The sequence below is a fragment of the Solanum pennellii genome, chromosome 8 (assembly GCF_001406875.1).
Source record: "Solanum pennellii chromosome 8, SPENNV200".
NCBI classification, from domain to species: domain Eukaryota; kingdom Viridiplantae; phylum Streptophyta; class Magnoliopsida; order Solanales; family Solanaceae; genus Solanum; species Solanum pennellii.
Genome location: NC_028644.1, coordinates 22,279,782 through 22,302,868, shown reverse-complemented (window position 1 = coordinate 22,302,868; position 23,087 = coordinate 22,279,782). Strand labels below are relative to the sequence as shown.

General features: G+C 34.1%; 1 protein-coding gene across 1 annotated transcript; it reads right to left on the bottom strand.

The window, feature by feature from the left end:
* Positions 1–3,149: 3,149 nt before the first annotated feature.
* LOC107027197 (probable linoleate 9S-lipoxygenase 5) lies at positions 3,150–7,200 on the bottom strand. The gene is made up of 9 exons (XM_015228378.2): positions 6,913–7,200; positions 6,137–6,426; positions 5,830–6,070; positions 5,392–5,733; positions 5,208–5,293; positions 4,965–5,072; positions 4,553–4,857; positions 4,185–4,448; positions 3,150–4,071 (listed from the first exon to the last, which is right to left on the bottom strand). The coding sequence occupies exons 1-9, from the start codon at positions 7,106–7,108 to the stop codon at positions 3,318–3,320; spliced, it is 2,586 nt and encodes an 861-aa protein (XP_015083864.1). The 5' UTR covers positions 7,109–7,200; the 3' UTR covers positions 3,150–3,317.
* Positions 7,201–23,087: the final 15,887 nt, after the last annotated feature.

Genomic DNA, 23,087 nt, shown 5'->3' with positions numbered 1-23,087 from the left:
ATATATATATATATATATATATGTACACTTCAAGTAAACACCGCCACCAAAGATGGACCATACCACTCATGAACATTTCACAATAAGAAAAGAACTAATCAATATAACCAACTTACCATTCATCCAAGATTTCACCACCTATTGTCAATTCCTTCAATATTTCATCATAAAATAGCCCTTAGTGGAGTATTTAAACACAATACAACATAAAGAAACATAACTCTAATATTTTACAACATTCTCAAGATATTTACATTAACTAACTTCATAAGCTAAAAGTTGAAAATATGCATGAGCATGGGTTCATTGAGGTTTTGACTTGAAAATCATTAACAAATATTAAGAAAAAATTATTTTAATCATTAAAACATTTTCATGAAAAGACCTATGCTTAGAATCAAAGATAGAAGAAGTTCTAGTTTGAAAACCCTTTTTGAAATCTTTTTTGAAATGGATTTTTCAATGAGAGAAGGTTCAAGGAAGACTACCATACCTCAATATGAAGAAACCCACAAGATTTAGTGAACAAAACTTGAACGATTTGGTCTTCTTCCTTGGATCTTGAAGTTCTCCAATGGAGGTTTCAACTTAGAGAGAAAGTTTAGAGAGAAGGGAGAGCATATGAAAATTTTGAATTCTAATTGAGGGTTTGGGGATTTTGGTTGGGGAATAGGTATATAATGACCTAAAATCAGTGTACAACACCCCCCCAAAATACTTAAATCATCCCTACATTAAAAGGACCATTTTAGACAAGTCAAACTTTCCTTAAATTTTTGAAATTATCATCGGGGAACAAGTCCGCGATGCGGAGCTGCTCCCACAAGATTTTGTAAAACTAAATTCGGGATAGGGGAGTTTTGCGACGTTTTTGTGTCGCAGAATATGATTTTTCTATGGGTGCACCAAATCTGCGACGCGGACTGGGTTCCTACTAGTTCAAATGCTTGCTGCTTTTGGGCATCTTGCTTGGCCAAAGGTGGGGTCCCTTCGTGGACCTCTAGGGCGATCCTCGGGGGGCGAACCTGAACATTTTTTGACTTTATATACTTCATTGTACCTAATTAATGTCTTTTACAAGTTTTAGACTCCATATAACACATGAAAACACATACAACATACAAGGATACACTAGTTTGCGCACAAAGCTAGTTTCCGAACATCTTTGTCGTCCCTTGACGTTTAACTTCCAAACTTCACCAACTGAATTCTAATTATAAAATACATAATTTTAACTCATTATTAAGTTATGAAACACATACAAAGCTCTAGTTCAACCTAGTTCGTTTTAGGGCATTACACAAGACTACAGATTTGGCGGAGGAATATGCCAAGCTTTACATTAATGAGATAGTCATGTTCCATGGGGTTCCTTTGTCTACCATCTCAGATAGAGGTCTGTTGTTTACCTCTATTTCTTGAAGTCATTTCAGAAGGGTTTTGGTACTGGGTTTAATCTTAGAACAGCATTTCATCCGCAGACGGATGGACAGGCAGAGCGTACCATTCAGACTCTAGAAGATATGTTGAGAGCATGTGTGATCGATTTCAAGGGTAGTTGGAATGATCACCTTCCTCTTATTGAGTTCTCCTACAAAAACAGCTACCATTCCAGCATTCATATGGGCCCTCATAGGCACTGTATGGGCGTAGATGTGGATCTCCAGTTGGTTGGTTTGAAATAGGAGAAACAGCTTTGATAGGACCAGATTTAGTCCTTTATGCTATGGAGAAAGTTCAAATCATTAGAGATACACTTAAGATAGCCAAAGTCGTCCGAAATCTTATGCATATGTAAGGAGAAGGGAACTAGAGTTCCAAGTTGATGATTGGGTTTTATTGAAGGTGTCACCTATGGAGGGGGTGATGAGGTTTGGCAAGAAAGGAAAGCTTATTCCTAGATATGTAGGACCTTACAAGATCTTGAAAAGGGTTGGAAAAGTGTCATATGAGTTAGAGTTGCCAGTAGAATTAGCAGAAGTGCATCTGTCTTCCATATATCACTTTTGAAGAAATGTGTGGGCATCAATTTTGTGAATACGCCAGCATGCCTTTATACCTCTAGCAGGGTATATTGGGTCATGTCGAAGGGAAGAATAATTCGAACTCCATATTTAGCTTATACGATTTTATTATCGGTTATTAGTAGCTCCCACAATTCAGTTTGATTCCATTGCATTGACTAATTATTTGTATATCCAGTTCAGTTTCACCATGTTATAAATTGGTGACTACATTCGGTTATCTTAGCATTTAAAACCTATATCATGTTCAGATTATATCATTACTTTACTACTTTGTTCAATTATGTATTATTTCAAGTTTACTCTATCCTGCATGCTCAATACCTGTCAAGTACTGACGCATACGTGCCCTACATCTTCTCGTGATGTAGGTTCAGGTTCTCGGTGTCCAAATCACGCTTAGATCGGCTCCCGTCTCCAGTTCAGCAGAATCAGTGGTGAGCCCTCATTCTCCGAGGACAATTTTCATGAGTTTATTTTAGTATTTTTAGTCCTTTAGTTTCAGTTTTGCTATACTTAGCTTAGGTCTGTCTCGGCATTTCTAGTCAGTTAGAGACTATTTTCAGACATAGTTAGTTTCAACTTAGTATTGAGTTAGTATCTTATTTGTATTAAACTCATCAATTTTCATATATCTCAGTTATAGTATATGAGTATTCCCCATCTTTTTATTTTAATTATGATTTAGCTTCCACACCAGTTTATTATGTCTAGTATGCTCATGATCATTCTTGTATGGTTAGCTTGGGATCACTTGTGGTCCTAGGTCCCGTGTCCGGTATCGAGTCTAGCTCGAGGCGTGACCTTACTAGCTGAAACTAGACGTTGTGGACGCGATAGAACTGACAAAATTTTCATCCGACTCTTAGAACTAATTATTTGACCAAGGTCAACCATATCATGAATTCTCAACTCAAGAAGGGTCAAGTCACCAAAACTTATCCGATCACATCGGGGACCATACCAACCATTTTCGGAACAAAAATCCAAGCATGAAAATGCTAAGGGGAAGGGCAAAATTGTCATTTCACAATTATAAGCAAATTTATAAGAACTAGGACATTGCATTGATGCTACATTTTAAAATATGAGCAATCTTGAATAATAAAATGGAGATAATAGATATAAAGGGAAGAATATGATTATTGTCTTATTCAAATGTTCTACCAATGCATATAATACATCTATATATATAGAAATATATTAAGAAAAAGTTACATCACACAAACTTGAGGTTGTAATCGAATAAAAGAAAAAAAATGAAACTTGACGATGTAGATTTAAATGAAAGTACTATATTGACACACTATTAGGTATTCCTTTGCCTGTGAGTCCCTGTTCACTTGTAGGGAAGAGCAATGTATATGGAACTTTAACAGGCCCTGACCTATTTTTCCATTGCTCATCACCATTCATCTGTATAATTTGATCCTCGATCTCACTTAACTTCTTCCCAAATCTCTCAAAAGCAGCAATGGATTCTTGATCCTTTGTCCATTCGGATGAGTCCCGTTGTCCAAGGTAGATCTCATCTGATGCATGCCTTGATAATATTTCTATGAGAGAAATTCCTAGTAATGTCTGTAGTTGAGGAGTGATTGTTTTCAAGTACGCCTTGTCAGGATTTGTCTTGAGTTCTTCATACTCAGGAGTTCCTGGCTCAGGCATGAATCTTCGACTTAATGTTGGGCGATTTGGGAGGTAACCTGCATAAGGATATTGCCCAAAATTGACTGCTGCATGAAGTGCTGATGCTATCCAAATAATAATAGTGCAAGAATCTATTAGCTCTTGCCGAATTTGCATTTTAGGCCACCAAGGTTCATCTTTCTTATCACCATGTCCTTCTTCTCGTAGTTCCTTCCACCACGCTTGGAGTTCATTATCTTTCAAAAGTGATTCATCTGATTTATAATAGAAGTTGCAATACTCTGTTACCCAACTTTTGATTGCTGACCATATTTTTAAGCCATCAACAGCATAAGGATAGTCTTGAATTAGCAAGCGAACACCATGTGGGGAACTTGAGTCCTCTACGGCCACTCCTCTAAAATCAAATGATATTATAGTTCATATTAGCAAAATCAAAACACCTGGAATTTAAACTTCATCAACAACCATATTTTTCTAGTAAATTTGGTTCTAAATTATAATTTATACCTCTTAATAAGATCGGCTGGAAGTGCTTGTTCCGGAAAAACCCAACTTTTGTAAACTACAGCTGACATTTCCATCGCATATTTGGCAGGAAAAACTGTCATCTCAAGAACTCCACCAGCATTGATTAAGATCTGTCTTGCCAAAGCATTTATGTTCATTGTGTCACGAAAATGAGGATGTAAAAGCTTATGAATTGGGTGAAGCACACTTAGTTGCCTGTTTGTTGCAATCACGAACGGCTCAATGGCTGCGTGTGTATTCAACCTTAGAAAATGACACAAATATTATTTCAATACGATTTGACAAAGAACTGAAGTTTTAATTATGACCCATAATTTCTTTAGAGAAGTCTAAAAACAGAATTTTACCAGTGACTAATTAGCTGATGAACACCGGAGTCATTCACTGCAACATAAGCTTTAGCCAATTGCCATATCGAACCTTCAACACCTTGATTAGCTGGGGTATAAACTTTGCTAACAGCACCAAGATGATCGCCATCTGGATGTGGCAAGCTTAGTTCAATTGCTACAGGCTTCATTGTTCCATCATCTTGCAAGAATAGCAAAGTTCTTGAGGCGTAGAGTTTTGTGTTTGTTGTGTTTATTCTCCTCACATATGGCATAAGGATGTCATGGTGGTTTAGTATGTAAAGCCTGTTAGTCTTGATTGCCTGTAAATAACATTGGTAATTGAGTTTTTACTCAGGGCTTTTGAATGAAATCTACTCCTACTTGAAGTGTTTAAGCAAAATAATATGAAAGACAGATAATGAATTACATCATCGATCGTTAGCCCATCTAGTGTATTCTCTATATGCTCTTTGGTTATTGTACTCTTTTGGTTGCCATATACTTCAGGATCTAACTCGCTTTTTGGAGGGAATTCCTATAAATTAGAAAAAACATAAAACGATATGTTTTAAGTACGGAACGAAAAGGTGAAGTAGAAACAAAGCTACTAACTCCTCTTTTCGAAACACAGGTCTGTGATGTATATGTGATCTCAATGAAGCCAACTTACTTGGAGTCTGCTGATTATGACAGGATTTACTCCGGCAAGCATTTCTCTTGCAAATTCCTCATCAGTCCTCCATGAACTTTTATCCTCTGAAAAAAAGAATTCCACAAATCACACGTAACAACAAATATTCAGGATAGTACAACAATGGTAATAGGTATACGTCTTAGTAAGTAATTATAAATACCTTCAAGAACTTGAGGTGTTGGGAATTTAAACTTTCCTTCACCATCGGTTCGGATAATTTCCTTTAGAATCTCTAGAGGAATGCTATCAGTAAGGGCTTTAAGAAAAGGGCCTTGGGGCAATTTGATTCCTCCTTCATAAAGTTTCATTACATCCTCAAAGCTATCAAACTCATCGGGTGTGCTATCAAAGAGAGCTTGAAACTCGGGGATAAGGAACTGAACAATGGATTTCAAAGCATATGTCAGGAAGTCCGACAACTTAATGTGTCCAAAACGCTCGTCTCTTGGTACATAGATGTCTAAACTCATAAGTAGTGGAATCCTACTTTCACTTTTAGGATCTGTTCAGAATGAAAAACACGATATATGTCAGCCGAAGTTGCTTTCATCGAAATCAACATGCTAAATGATTCTGACGATAATAACTATAATATAACCTGCTGTTGTTGGCTTTCTGCCTGTTCTTCCTCTCCGAGGGTATGGGAACTCAGCAGATCCTCCGAGGATAGTCCTGGCATACTGTTTGCCTTTTTCTGGATCACCTAAGTCATTGTATAACGCGTAGTCATAAACTCTGTCCCATTCCTCAAGCTTTCCATTTCCATCTCCTCTTAAGTTCACTAGCTCTTTTTCTCTGTAATTGTGCAATGGTTCTGGTGTTTCACCCGGAAGATATGCCTGCATTAATAATCAAAATTCTTCTTACTAAGGAATATCTCTTTTAACTAAATCATATATATATACCTGATTAGCAAAGAAAATGCGTTCTGATTTGTATCTTTTAGCAGGATAAACCCAAGAATTGCAGACAAAATGAACGCTGCCGTGATTAGGAACATCTTCAAGGGTGAGTGACTTGAGATAAAACTCATTGAAGTGGAAATTATTGATAATAAATGCCCCTGGTACGCCAATATCATCGTCCCAATCAAACGTAACATCAAAGGCAGATTCACCTGCTACTAATGAGGTTCCTGTAGTGAGCCACTTCTCCAAGTATGCTGGATTGCTACGTTTACCTTGTAAAGTATTTCCTGCCAAATCGATTCGATTCACCAAATATTAAATTACTATCTGCAGTTACGTTCTAAAGAAACAAAACAAAATTATTAATATGAATATGTATAAAAAAAATCAGGGGTGGCTCGAATAGTGTTAAAAAAAAGACATTTGCCTTAGGCTCACAAATTTAAGGGGTCTTATTTTTAATAATAATAGATTATAAAATATTATTTTTTAACAAATATTTAATACTATTTGTCGAAAAAGTATATTTTTCATGAAAATAAAGGAAATATTAGAAGAAATTTGACATATTTGGAGTACTATATCTAGTGAAAAATAACTTAAAATAAGAACGATTATATTATTAATTGAAAACTAGAAGAAATCAATTATATAAATGTTATTAACTATTCAAGTTTAAAGTCCCGTTTGATTTTTGTGTTGGGCCACTAATATGCTTGAGCCGCTCGTGACAAAAGTAACTCTTAACGACAATAAAAATACACGGTGTTTACCAGGATCAGCATGAACAGCGCTGATCAACTGCAAAGACACGCGTTTCCCAAGGAACTCGAGTACTCCATCAAGAAGAGAGGCATTGACATCATTAAAGTCCAATACATTCTTCTTCATCAACACAACTGTTCCTTTAACCTTTTTTACATTTTCACTTTTCCCAGAGATTACTTCCACAATTTTTTCCAGTAACATGATGATTATCTTCTTACAAAAAAAAAAGTACTATAATATAACTTTCAATCTCTAAGCTTTTCAAACAAATGAATGAGTTTTGTTATGTGATGTTACAATGGGACGAGTCGGTATTTATAGCCAGCAGTATGTATCTGCTTGTCAAAATATATTACTTTGACAAGAAAATATATTAGAAAAACGATTAAAGAAAGCCCATATATAATTATGAAAGAATTAGACTTGAATATTGTATCAAATTATACACTGAACGTAAGTTTCTTGGCTAATTTTAACTAATCTTATCTTAAATTATAATGGTATATATTTGACTATGTTTTGTTGAAGCAGCCCCTATTGGTCGTTTGTACCCCACAGAAAACCAACTGGACTGAAATCTAATGCCCTTTTGGAATATATTGAACTTCCACTCTTGAATTCGTCGTTTAGTTTAGCCGCCAGCTAGTAGGTAGATGACGCGGTTCAAAGAAATTATAAATATGTACTACAATATGGATTTTCATGTTTGTCGGAAATGTTCAAAAATGTCATCGGACTTTGAAAAAAAAATTATTTATGTAATAGGTTATAAGTTTGGTTCATCAATATCATTTTTGTTTAAAAAAAGCTTAATCCTGTCATTTTTGTCAACCAAAAATAGTTATAATTTTACAAAATCATTTCTTACACATGGTCAATTAGGACTCTATACATTATTAATTAAATTATTTTTTAAGGAAAAATCCTCAAATTTGAAAAAAAAGACTCATGTATGCGATTTGTTAAAAGTTTGGTTCATCTATGACATTCAATTAACAAATGATGGTATACATAAACCTTTTTTCAAACCAAAATGACATGAATAAGCAAAATTTTAGCATATGACATAAAAAGCTCTTTTTAAAAAAAAAAGTTTAATGAAATATTTGAGCCTTTTCCTTATTTAAAAAAAACACATCACAAAATTAATTTAAAAAGTTAAGTCTGACGTGTCACTTGTGGTTTAGGATATGGATTTATAATGATGATGTGTTTGGGATATTAAGTCTTGGGTCAACTTGTGTTTGGTAATTAGATTACGCCAATTTGACCGACTTCCTAATTATAATGATAAAATAACAGTTTAAAATTTCTAATGATACGTTCATTAGCTTGTTAGATTAAGGTAGGCTTACTTTTCTCTTTTCAATTGTCATAGTCTTCTAAAAGTTTGCTTGATTTTATTTCTCGGATGCTTCTCCCTTTGGAAAGTACCAATTTTCTCATTTGTCTACTTTGATTGAACAAGTCATCTTACTAATCTTGATTTTAGGGTACCAATAAAATGGCTCATGCACTCCAATCTTTATTTTATTTATTAGAAATTTGAAAACTAAAAGAAATCCTACATAGAAAATATAGTAGATAATGATGGATAAATAAATTTTAACTATCCCTTAATTATTTGTTTGTTTATAAAGTTTGAAAAGCTTAGTACACTATCAACAATTTGTACCAAAGTAAATTATATCTATCTCTAGTTGGATATCTTATCCTGGATAAAATAGTGAAAATGACAAAAGTATTCTCTCAAATCTTTTTATGCTTCACTTTTCACCTCATTTACACTTATAAAGAGTGTTTTTATAAACAAACAACTTATACTTTGCAATTAAGCAACACATATATTACTTTTAATATAACAAACCAAACATTAAGAAATAATACAATCAACTAATTTCAAAATAGCTAATAATCTCATCATAACTACTATAATTTGTCATCAAACCAAACAATCCCTCGAATTAGAAGAATGTTAGCACACAAAAGTTCGAGTCGTTATGGCAGCTATTAAAATTCACCAGTAAATAAGTCAATTAGTAAACCGAAACAATAACTAATATATGCATACATGGTACGAATAATAAATAATAGGAGATACAGATATAATTTAAAGGAAACAGTGAGAGAAGTTAGAATCCAATATATCTTTCTATTATATAGAACAGCCATGAGAATGACGACCAATGACATTTTAGTAATTTTAACATCATTTAAGGGCAAAATAATATTTGTGTAATTAATGGTCAAAATCAAAATCTAGAAGAATCCATACATGTCTTAACTTTTGCTATGGCATATAAGGATATTATTGTAATTTTGTTAAAATAAAAAGTTTCTATTAATTAAATTCTTACAAACAATATTAAATGTTAAGCTTGTTTTGACATATTTTATAAAAACAAAATTGAACTAATTAAAATAAATGTGTTTGAATAGTTAATATTTTATTCCTAGAAATACTTTAAAGGATTATTGCGTAAACATAATTTTAATATTATGTTACATAATATGACCACTAAACTCGTTTCTTGATTAATAAAATAGTCTTTTAAGTGAAGTGTCAGTATTTTTTAATTTATTTCAAGAAAATATCAAATTTCATGACTAAAAGAATGAATAATGTTTGACTATCAAGAAATCAATAATTTGATATTGTATTCATCGAAATATTAAAAAATATAAAATTTTCATTTCTATATTTTCTTAATATCAAATATGATAAACTATTTTTAAAAAAAATTACAAGGAAAACGTTAACATTCAAATTCTAATGAATATTAAAATTCAAACCACAAAAAAACCGAGTAGTTAAAAAATTAAGAAGAACAACAAAAGAAAATGTCAATAGAAAAAGACTTTGTTGTGAAATATAGTGGAAGAAAAAAATTAATAAATAAATAATTAGGAAAAAACAATCTAAAAAAAAGTATATTGGTTATTTTGTGGGGGTAAGATTTAGAGTTTTCTTTACGTCATGATATTAAGGGTGTAGTATAAAAAAAATAAATTAATTTAAATATAAAATATAACAGTACATTAATCATTATTGTATATAGAAATAAAGTTTCTTTCACGATTGTTTTTATTGTTTTGGAGTTAAAAATTATTTTTTTAATAAATACTTTCAATATTTAGAATATAGCACTAATTGTTATTGTATATACAAATAAAGTTGTTTTTTTAATTGTTTTTATTGTTGTGAAGTTAAAAATTATTTTTTAAAAATATTTCTATTTATCGAAGACAATAAATGTATCACAAAATTCATAGACAAAGCCTATTGCAAACACAACAGTATACATTAGTTGAAACAATAGAGATATGAAAGACTTTAAATCAATCTTTATGAATTGATTTATCAATTATTAATATTTTATCAGATGCAAAGTTTATGGTGAAAATATTACAAAACAACGATAATAACATTGTGAAAAATAAATACCACTTGTAAATATATATAAAGATCGATGAGCTTTTTCAAACATATGAACATTTTATGTATTACTTGCATACAAAATGTTTTAACTCATAATCTAATGCAATTCTCTATTTTCTTACTGCATCGAACCTTTTAGAATTTCAACCTTTTCAATTAAAGTTGTAAACGACACATTTATGTCGTATGACCATTTGAAATATATTATAAATTAATTCTATTGAAGTTGTTTACTAAAGAAAAATATAGTATAAAGTGTAAAATCTCATGTCTTTGGAGGTTAATTACATCATATCCAGAAAGTTTCTTCAATTACAAAAATCTCAAATTTTTCATTATTCTCAAATGTTTTCCTTGATTGTCCAATACATTGAAAATGACATATTAGTTTTGGGGAGGGATGTATTCGAGAGGGGCTTTGTATGTATTCTAGAAGAAATAGGAATGTATCCGAGAGAGGATTATAATATCTTAAGTTGTAAATTGATGTAGTTTCTTCATCAAAGTATGTGAAATTATATTGGACTTATATCACAGGCCTTAATTATCTAGCATAATATAAAAAAGATACAATTCAAGATTTGGTGGTCACATGTACAGAGTCTACAAAAGAGTACAAGTCCCACAAGTTGGAAAAAAATATACACATTTTTCTCAAAATGGAAAACTAGCAAAACTAATCAGAAGGAGACAAGTTTGATCTAGAACGCCATAAACTCACTCTAATCTTGAAGTCCTACTACAACGGCTCAATATCAATGGTGATAATTGGTGCTCAAAAATGCATTATGAAAATAGATGCAGAGTATAGTATGAGCACCAAAACAACAGATACTCAATAGGCATCGTGGGACAATTGATCTTGAAAAGTAAGGACAAAATGAAAAGAAAGTATGATACTACAGAGGTCTATCGAACATAAATCTAATAAGAATGCACATGAGTCTTATCACAACTCGAAACCATACCCTAGAAGCTAGGGTAAAATCTTGGATTGTCACCGGCGTTGTCGAACTGTTGGAGTTCTTAGACAAGCCTCTTTTATATCATTCATTGCATATACATAGTGAAAAGTATTGCGGAATTAAAACTTTTCACAAAACATAATATAGTCTTCAAAATCTCTTCTATATAAAAGTAATAGGAAATACTAAGTCTCAATCTCATCATCTTAAGGCACAAGAATACTTGGGACACGGACCATACTTCCAAATACGAATAAATAAATACTTAGTCTATTACAATACTTTGAATGAAAACATAAAAGACGCATATATGCCCTCGAGTCAAGTGAGGACATACTTCAACTTCTCTTCAACGATCTTCTAAGTCCAAGTCTTCACTTCTAAAAGCTCCTCACCTACCAAGAACTATATAGATAGATAAAATCATGGAATTAGTACAACCACATGTACTAAGCATGTCTTATGTATAAAAATCATGAAAACGGACTTTATTGGAAAAATGCATCTTTTCATTTAAAAAATCATAATTTTAATCATAATAACATCCCATACCACCACCTAGATAGCGTCACATACCACTACCTAAAATCCATAAACTGCTCAAATGATAATAGGTATTCCATATGATAGCAAGACATGGAATCCGGAATTCTATCCTACTCCATGAGGTTGTTCTACTTGCCAATTGTAGAACTTGGACACATCCCATGTAGGCACATGGTTAAGGAATATGAAGGGCTTCTTTGTATTCTAGTCTCATACTTAGCTAGAACTACTTCCCTTACTATACTCCCTCGGTGCTAGCCTTCGTTCTCATAGAGTAATTACATTAGGTTCACATAAAAGACTCTCATAACATCATTTAAAGTCACATGTCATTCATACATTCAGTACTAAGAGCTCTAACACCCTAAATCAAGACATCTCATATCCATAACCATATACATTTCAAGCAAGAGGTACAAGTCAACTAAGACAAGACATCACATACTTCACTTCTAACACATAATACAAGTCATTCTAGAAACACCTTTAAAACAACCTAACATATTCAAGTCATCCTATATATCATCTTAACATAATTAATATACTCCACATAGACTCATAAAGTCAAGTAGGAATAACCAAGACTTAACCTAACACTATACTCATAATGTCAAGTCAAAGTCTAACATGATCACTTAATGTAACATAACTAGAAGAATACATATATGACTATATAACTTCACATGTAGATAGATAATGTCATTCTTCACATAATCAAACTATTGAAATATCCACATAACTTCAAGTAGTTGCCAATAAGGAGATGCTCATAATATTGCGTAAAGTAACGCCGACAAGGTCACGTCAATTGGAAGTAAAGCACATAACACCGCCACCATAAGTAGACCATACCAATCACAATAGAATCAAATTATAATTAATATCAAATTAAAGAAATCCGGTCAGCATACGTTCATTCCCTTATTCACACTTCAATTCAATGCTAAATCGTCCAATTCAAGCAATAATCATAAACCCAATGAAATCTTTTTCAATTAAATCTAGGTTTAACAATCTAGGATCAATTAGATAACAATTGAATACAATTCTTATATCATTAAAAAGCCTATAAGAAACTACATAACAATTCATCAATATTAACTTAATATCAAGTAACGCACATTATAGTCAAAAACTAGGGTTCATCAATTTACATGGGTTTATATGTAATTTAGATTGAAATAATCAATACAATATCAATTATATCATAATTCAATGTTTAGAAATCATTTATGCAAGAACCCATGGTAGAATCATGAAATTGGACAATTAACTTTAGAAAACTTTGAAAAACATGTTGAGAGTTGGGTTCCTTGGTGAAACGAGTTTCAAGGATCAAAATCCATACATCAAGGATGATAATTCTTCACTTTGATGAAGAATTTCGACACAAAAACTCCTCACTAAACTGCCTCTTCATGTTGGACTTCTATGGAGGTTTTGGGATATTTTCTAAGTGTTTTGGGTTTATGATTTTAAAGAATGAAGTCTTCCATGCGATTACCCTTTATATACTTAATTAAAATATCCAAAATTCCCTTAATAAAGCGTCCATGACTTAATTTAGAAGTGGGGTGAATTTACCAATTCACCATTAACTTGGCAGCAGCACCTGCGAGGAACAGGTCGTGCGACGCCTACCCTTGACGGGCCGTCACAGCCACGACAGGGCGTCACAGCCCTCCATCGTTGGCTATAGTGTCTGGCCAAGCTTCTTATCCCTCCCATGGTTAAGTACCCATCGACGACACCCTTTGACGGGGCGTCAACAGGCCTACGAGCCATCGACTGCTCCGTCATTTGGGGTCTGCCTGGGGCTGCCATGCCAACAGTTTTGGGTCCTTCCTCAAAGACCCTTAGATAGTCCTTGGGGATAATTTCCCGGAATTTTCCAACCCAAATACGATTGTCCATAAGTTTAACACCTCTCATATGAATTTCATCCAAAACAAACACGTAGAACTCGATGAAACTCGCCTAGACGTACAAGGTCGACTCAATGCACATCTTTCGAACGCCTTGGACGTTCTTGGTCGTTTGACCTCAAAAATTCACGAAAGTTTAACCACTGAAACACCATAAAACACACATAAACACATATAACCACATTTAAGACATTTAGGTGACTTAGTCGTCTAACGTCTTAGTCGTCCCTTGACGTTTGACTTCCAACACCCCTAATACTTTAGCTACTGCCTCTATACCATTTATTAGACATATTTAGGACCTTATAACATCAATACCAACATGTTAGGATCTATTTAACCTTAGTCATTTTCGGGGTCTTACAAGTCTAGATAAGAACGAAAATGAGAGTAAGCAACTAACTATAACCTAAGTGGACCCCTAAACGCCAGAAGGTACACTTGTGTACACATTTAAGTAAATAACTACTATTTTTTTTTAAATATAGGAGTGGAAAGGAAGAATGTTCTCTATAGGTGCAGGACAATACTTATCAATCGTATTCGACAATCTTTTATATCATTAACCAAATGAAAATTAAATGTACTTTCTAAATTTGTTCTGTGTACCAAGAAGGGTAAAAACAAATATCATTGGAGCTCACGGGACAACATGTCTTTTCATTTGATGAAAGGAGGTTTGGAGTTTAAGAAATTGCAAGACATTAGTGATGCTTTTGATGCCAAGAGATGGTGGAGACATAGAAGTGATAAATCTCCACTATCTACATATCTTGATCCAATCTCATCTCCAAAGTCATGATGCTAAAAATTCAAAAGATATTCTGAAAAATAGTATTTGTCACGATCGGAATCTAGACCCCAGACAAGACCGGCGTCGTTGACCTCTCAGAGGTCGTATACAAGCCTACATACGTCATCATTACTTCATCTAGGTTAATTTTGGCAGAAAATTTGAACTTTTTGTTCCTTAACATGCATATATATCATTCTACTTAAATTCATATACGTTCACAATCAACCATCTAACATTAAGATCATCAACTGAAAGAAATAGTTCCATACTGCATTAAGTGTATACTTGCCAAAATGGCTTTAATACAATATTTGAAATAAAACGGTAAAGAAACGCTAATGGAACATGCTCTACTAGGTCAATCCTATAACTAAGCTAGAATATAATGAGCAAGAGTCCTCGAATACATGAGGGCCTACCAAGTCCAGATGAATACTCCACGTCCGGATAGCTTCAGCGTCGACCTGTAAGCTCTAACGTCCAGCTGTGCCTGCACCTAAAAATATAGAGTTGTGTGGGATTAGTACACATTTGTACTAAGTATGGCTATATGCAAGCACACACCAAGGACATGAATGAGTAAGAATATATCTTTCCTAACAACATGATTTATGGAAAGTCAAGTCAGTGGACTTGCCAAATTTGAATTAGGAAAGTCAGGGGATTTGCCAAATTTGAATTAGGAAAGTCAGGGGACTTGCCAAATCTGAATTAGGAAAGTCAGGGGACTTGCCAAATTTGTATTAGGAAAGTCATGCCATGAGAGTAACATGCATCATCATACGTATCATATTGCACACAACACATAACATCTTACACATAGCACATAACATATTACATATAGCACATAACATGTTGCATATAGCACATAACATCTTTCATATCGTTCATTCATATGCCATGAGACCTTGGAATCATGGACTTAACATTAAGACTTTCTAAAATGAGGGCTCAACATATGGGACATCAACTAGGGTGCCTTCTTTAGCAAACACAGAGTCTGCTTCATTCATTCATACGTACTTCATTTCATTCATTCATAAGCTAGTGTAAACACCAGATATACCTAGGATGTAGTTTAAGACTCTTATCGGGTTTACTGTGCAATGATCAAGAATATCGTAGTGTTATTACTTGAGTCTAACTCAACTCTTGATTATCATATCCTAACACCTTTAGTATCGTTCAATTCTTATGTGTATCATTTGAGGCTGGCCTCATTCATTCTTTGGAAACTTTAACTTTAACCGACATAGATCATGTGAGCATCATGAAATCCAGTGTCTGCCCGACACTGAAAAATGGTGGAATCACCGGCCAAAATAACCCGAAACATGCTAGCGTATATAGGGGATTGAACCCTGCAAGATCCCTATATTGGCAGCATAGGTTCGAAGACTATGAGATATAAGGAGACCTATACCCTGCATGCCTGACAGTCTCATATCATTAGAGTTACGTGAACCTCCGCCCTTCCCGAAAGAACGCATCACGTCTCATAGCTAGTCTATCGGTGCTTAGTATAAAGTTCCATTACATTCAACTCATATGTCATGGAAGCTGGCTTCTAGTATGAGGACATCATAGATCAATAGATGATTTCTCATCTCATCATTAGTATTACGTGTATATTAATCTCAATACTTTCATTAGAGTGTTCATAGAGACTGGTCTCTTCATTAACTTTACACTCTCATAGATGAGTACGTTTTGGTAACAATTACTTAGGCTCTTTTGAGATCGCTCTCATCTTTTTCATTAGCCTCTTATCATGTTATCACCACATTCATTAACTTTAGCACATTTTCTCTTCATAATTACTCATCCCTTGTTACGTGAATATTCATTTCATTATATGCCAATGTACTTCGCCATTTAGTGTGTTTCACACTCTTATTTAACCCTCCTTGGGTTTCATCATTTCATTGCATACATCTTAGGTTCACTTAGTTTTGAACGTATGCTAGACTTATGGGTCTATACATACAAGCCATGAGGCTTCATTCATAGTTCGTTTAAGTGATTCATATCTTCCTAAGATTATGTGGTACAAGCCTTATGCATCTTGTACCAAGATCTCGATTCGATCTATGTGGGCAACATTATTTCTGAACATTTATTCATGTATGACTTATGCATCAATACGGAATTCGGTCAAGGGAACCTGATTTCGATTCCCTTGGACAATACCTACCTTTTTATTTATTTTGGTTTGATCCACACGGCTTGGGGACCCAAGGTCGAACACCAACGCCTTCATTTTGTTTTTCCTTAATTTCTCTCTTCATTTTTTTGTTCATTGGGACTAAGAGGATGTGGGATCGAACCCCACAACCTCATTCCCTTTCATTTTCTTTTCTTTAATTTCTCTCCTTCTTGGCCGAGAGGGTGTGGGTTCGAACCCCCACTGCCCCACTTTAATTTTTCTCCTTAAATTTCCTTCATTCATCCTAGAGGTCGTGGGTTCGATTCCCACACGCCTCAACATTTTATTTTTCTTTTAACTTTTCCTTAAATCTGAGTGAGAGGTAGTGGGTTCGAACCCCACTCCTCTCATTTCTTTATTTCTGTTTTTAGCTTAGGGAAAATCGGCTAAGGGCACTCGGATTTGAATCCCATGTGCCTCACTCATTTCAACTTTTAATAAATTATAATAAGCCTTAGTGAAATTTACCAACTTTTCAGTCAAGGGTACCCAGGTTCGACCCCCCCCTTAACCCTATTTCTTTATTTTCATTTTTTGAAGCTTTTCACATGAGGTCTCGGGTTCAATCCCTAGTGACCTCACCTATTTTTCATTCATTTAAAATCTCATGTTGTTATCCTTGTTTTGGCCAAAACTAAGCTAACACAATGCTGGAAATTTTTTATCACATTTTTGTAGCCCATTTTCTCACCTCTTTCACGTTAAATGTGTATACGTTTGGAGTAGTTTTTAGTGAGTTCTTTAGGTGCATTTTCAAGATAACATTCGATAAAGAGTTTGAACTCAAATCAGCATTTTTACATCACTTATGAAAATCACAATTTAAACAAGTTTGCACGTGAAATACAACCATAAAACAAGTCATTTTCATGCTTCAATCCGTGTTCAAAGTCACAGCTACACATTGCACACACATAAACACATATTTTCGGAAAACATAGGTTATCATTCGTACGATTTCAAACACACATTCATGAACATATTCATCACGAAAACACATTACATGCCTAATATCTACCAGCAAACATACCCAACCTACGAATCAATGGGAGCTAGTGACAGGGACATGCAATGGGGAACAACCCTAGTTTTCGGAAGAGATTCATCTGATTCCTAAGGGTCTCTTGGAAAAGGGACCAAGAGTAAGAAAACCCATACCTTTTATATAGTTCAAATCTTGACTTACTGCCCAAAACCTTCTCCAAGAATCACGTCCATATCCCCTCTACTTTAACACCAATTCGACGGAATAATCCTCCCTCTTGCGTAACATTTTTGATTAGTTGTTTGTTTTTAATTTTAGTTGTCATTTATTCAAGTGTGAAGAACTTTTGTTATTATTCTATTCTTGTACGTGATTTAGGTAGAACGTGAGAAAAAGAATGGTTTGATCGTGAGTGTTGAGGAGATAGACGTGAGAAGTAAGAGTTTTCCTAGGATTAGGAGTTTTAGTTTGGGAATTAGTCAAACTAGGACTCTTTCAAATTTTTAATAAAAATCTTATTTTCCTTTTTCTTAAATCATCTAATAAATATTAATTGATTAAATTAATTTACCAACTTAAAAAAAAACAATTTAAATCGTCGCTTCCACCTAGGTTCGAACCCGAGTGGAGCAAGACTTCACTCAAAAAACAATTTTTGGCCCTCTCTCCCCAAAAATTCCCCTCCACCTTATTAATTAAATAATTAATTATATATTAAAGGTAATTATGATACTACCCTTAACCTGGAAAAAGACCATTTTAACCCTAGACCCTCCAATCTTATGATTTCCCCTTTTTTATTCCGGTAAAGACTCATCCAGGTAAATCTTCATATTTGGGAGACCTACATGGATGGACCCAAACTTTCCTAGCTCAAATAACTCCCAAAGTTAGTTGGCTTGGCTGTCGCAAGGGTTCAGAGGTCTAGTTTTACGCGCATCAATCCGTGTGAACCCGGTCTAATCGTAGGCATTCTAGACACATTAAGTATTACTTAGCATATCCATTTTTATTGTTGTTACAGTATTCTCAATGTATTCATGATACAGTAACAAACACGTATTTATAGTTATACAATTGTAGGTCTAAAGTTCTATTCTAGGAAGGAGTATATATGGTTATAAATATATATATTATGTAAATCAATGCTATTCTAAGAATATTCTTATTACTATAGATTCATATCTTTTCCTAGCCCCCCCCCCTTTAATTTATATTGATGATCACAATGTAGCAATTTGGAGATAAAGATACTGATGTCATGATCGTATCATCGCCTTTATAAACAAATCAACAAGTTGATCATGAGAATAAATGTGTTGTAGAGTGATGAGATCGATAACCAATTCTCGAATGTAATGGCAGGCCACCTCTATATGCTTTGTGTTTTCATGTTGCACTGGGTTTGTGGCTATTTTAATCGCACTAGTATTATTACATGTAGCACTGTAGGAGCTGTAATAGTGACACTAAGCTCAGATAATAGACGTCGTAGCCAAACAATTTCTGAACTTGCTGTCGACATAGCACGATACTCAGTCTTTGTAGATGATTTAGATGTACGGTATTGTTTCTTACATTTACAAGATATCAAACATGTGAGAAGAAACATGCACTAACCAATAATTGAGCGACGAGAATTAGGACAACCAGCCCAATCTGCAACACTATATCCTTCAAGATGTATAGAATAATCTGAACAAAAAAGAACACCTTGACCCATAGAACCACAAACATATCCAATTAGACAAATAATGCAATGTGATGTATAAGGTAAGAATCAAACACAAACTAAACTTAGAACTTGTACTGGATATGAGATGTCTGGCCTTATCATATTGAGATAAACTAATTACCACCAACTGTCGATACAATGTTGGATCACTAAATGATTCTCCAACAACCACCTTGTACTTTGCATTGATCTCCATTAGGGTGTAGACAACCTTGTCATCAATACGACCAGCCCTTGCAACAAGATCATGAGAATACTTCTGATGTGTAAGCATGATCCCAGTAGGAAAGTATAAAACCTTAAGTCCAAGAAAGTATGTCAGTCGTCCCAAGTCCATCATCTTAAACAAGGTATGCAAGAATTCTTTCAACTTAATAATATTCTCTGGATCATCTCATGTGATAATGATATCATCAACATAAATGAGAAGTATTGTGATACCTACTGGAGAAGTATGAAGAAATAATGAATGGCCTCAAGAACTTTGAGAGAAGCCCGCACTTTGAATCGTGGATTGAAATTTGTCAAACCAAGCTCGAGTTACTTGTTTTAAGTCATAAAGAGATTTTTGAAGACGAAAAACTGTATTTGGTCTTTGAAGAACACACATAGAAGGTGGTTTTTGTAAACACCACTTCATCCAGATAGCCATGAAGAAATCAGTTTTTCCACATCCATATGATGTAAAGTCCAACCATTCATTGAAACCACGATCAATAATGTATTTATTGTTGTCATCTTAGCAACAAATTCAAAAGTCTCCTCATAATCCACCCTATACTCCTCTTTTTACTCTTGATCAACTAATTGAACTTTGTAGCGATCGATTGTACCATCCGCCTTAAGTTTAATAGAATACACACACTTACTTCCAATGAAAACTCTAGTTATTTGTCACATCGGGGTTAACCCCCTAGACGTAATCGGTGTCGTCGTCCTTTTCAAGTACTAAGACTAGCCTCTTAGTTTCATGTCATTAAAATTCATAGCTTGAAAAATGCGGAAAAATTTAAAACTTTCATTATCACTACTTGGAGGTTTACATAGACCTCTACATACACATAAAATATAAAAATAGTCTCAATCATTGTCTCATCTCATACCATCTAAATGAATATCACAATAGGGAATAGCCCTTACATCAATCCAACAAGACCATGTGTAGATCATATGGAAGTACAATACTCCAATTAAAAAGGAAAGGAATGAAAGAGTCAATAAGCTCATAAAATATCCATAAGCTACAGGATGGCATTGCCCTCGAAAGTTGAGGACCTACCCCACTTGGATGAAAGGAAGAATCCAAGCCTTCAACAATATCGCCTTCCAAACTCTTCAACAACCGGAACCTAAAATGTTTGGGAAAAAGGGAAGAAAATGGGTTAGTACTCCACATGTACTAAGTGTGACATCTTATGCACATACACAAGCAAAACATGCTAAAAAGGACTTTTTATCAAAACATGCCTAATTATTAATTTAGGGCCTCATTCAAAGTCAAGTAAGTCATATCAACCAACCCAAACATGCTTACTATCTCAACAAGTAATACTTATCCCAACATACTTGAAATCGTGATTTACTATAACTGTAACATCAATGAATAATATCACAAGAATGAATAAGAGTCAAACATATAATAATAAGCAAGAAAACTACTCACAAGTCCTTATCAAGTCAACAAGTGTAATGACCAAGCAAAGCCCCATAACCTTACTCAATCAAGTATCCTCAACAAGAAAACATGACCAATGTCCAACTTTACATATCATGGCATTTAGGTTTACATTTCATCATATATTAACATTATAACCCAAGGCATATTTGTAAATGAACTAATCAACATATAGTATCAACAATGTGTCATGGTCATCATATATACATCATATATTATCATAACATAAACATATATAAGAACCTCCTCCTAAGACTCCCCTCAAGGCTAACTAGTGCAATGTTTAGGTAGAGTCCCATACCCCTACCTAGACTAAGCTAGACCCCTTAGGTTATCCAAGTTAGAGTTCAAATCCATTAATTCGTTTTACCTTTTGGGAACATCTTGACCTAATCAACATAGACCACATGAGCTAGTGTGGAATCCGGTGTCAAAAAACCCTACACCGAAAGAATGCGGACTACTTGCCAAGGTAGTACCAAAACATGAAACATAGCAACTACGTGGATCCACTAGCTAGTATTCTTATAGGGGCAACATAGTTAAAGAACTAGGAAATATAGTTTGGACCCTCTTTATGCGCCATGCATTATAGTCTCCACTCTCTAGAGAAACATAGTGTTCCTACCTTCCCTATGTGGGAAGGGACGCTCCTCAATCTAGTTCAATCGGTGCTAAGCTAGAGTCCCTTTTTGAAATGTCTTTAAGCCTTCAATTATCAATCATAGCTTAATTTAGGTCATAGGGTCTACCCCTTTTTATATTCATCATCATCAATAGCTCAATAAGAATTGTATGAGTATAAGTCCTTTCATCACAATTCATATAAGTGAGGTTAACACATTAGCATTTCATAGCATATCACGGCACATTGATAGTTTTCACCATCCTTATATCACATACACCTTAATCAACCTCACGACATAGTCAAGACATTTAAATTCAACATCATACCACCCTATAATCCTAGTATAAGTCATACTGCAATGTAATATCATGACTTAACAACAATTAATCACAATTTGAAATAATGATAGAGATTCTAAGACTTACCAAGTCTTCCTCATAGTCAATCATCAAGGTCTTACCATCAAACCATAACTAAACCCAACTTGGGGAGTAACATGATCACACAATGATAACCAATAGAATAACAAGGCCAATTGCATCTCTATAACACAATCCAACTCTAGATCACAACTTGAGACAAGATACATAGGCTAATTTCACCTTTTCAATTCATAACCTAAACCACATCTCAAGATCTATCATGATAGGCCTATAATTCATCTTAATTTAATTATAATAACACCATAGGATAGTAATCAAATCAACAACCAACTCAATTGAATGATCACAATACAATATAGGTCAAGATCACTACCTAGGGTTAGGGATGGAGGATCATATTCTTCAATTTAGACCAAACCATCAACAATTACCATAAACAAGTTGAATTAAATGTTAATCTACTAAATATAACCTAAATAAATCATCAACAACTCAATTCATAACTTCAGTTTCATAATTAAATGAAACCCATAAGAAAACTCAACTTTTGAAATCTATTTTTGAAGGAACCCTTTGAGGAAAGAGTCTCAAAGGTGAATAGAACCCATACCTTAACGTTTGTCAAAAATTTGATGGTGAATTCTTCCCTTTCCAGCCCCCTACCCTAAACCTTGCCAGTCTTCAATGGTGAGTTCATGAAAAGAGAGAAATAAGAGAGATGGAAGAGAGTTTATTTGAGAGTTGTCGTTAGGTTAATGAGGGTTGAGGGCATTTATAGAGGGACTTAATCAACTTAATTAGTCTCACTTTAATCCCCAAATAACCTCTAAACCACATAATTAATTAAATAAGACCAACTTAAGTTAGGCAAAAAACTCGACCTCACAGACGAAACCC

Bases quoted from the DNA above. Each gene is read 5' to 3' on its own strand.
- LOC107027197 (XM_015228378.2), bottom strand. From the start codon at position 7,108: ATGTTACTGGAAAAAATTGTGGAAGTAATCTCTGGGAAAAGTGAAAAT. The intron at 5,073-5,207 runs GTAAGTTGGCTT...TCTAATTTATAG, and splicing joins TCATAATCAGCAGACTCCAA to GAATTCCCTCCAAAAAGCGA. The intron at 4,858-4,964 runs GTAATTCATTAT...TGTTATTTACAG, and splicing joins ATGGGCTAACGATCGATGAT to GCAATCAAGACTAACAGGCT.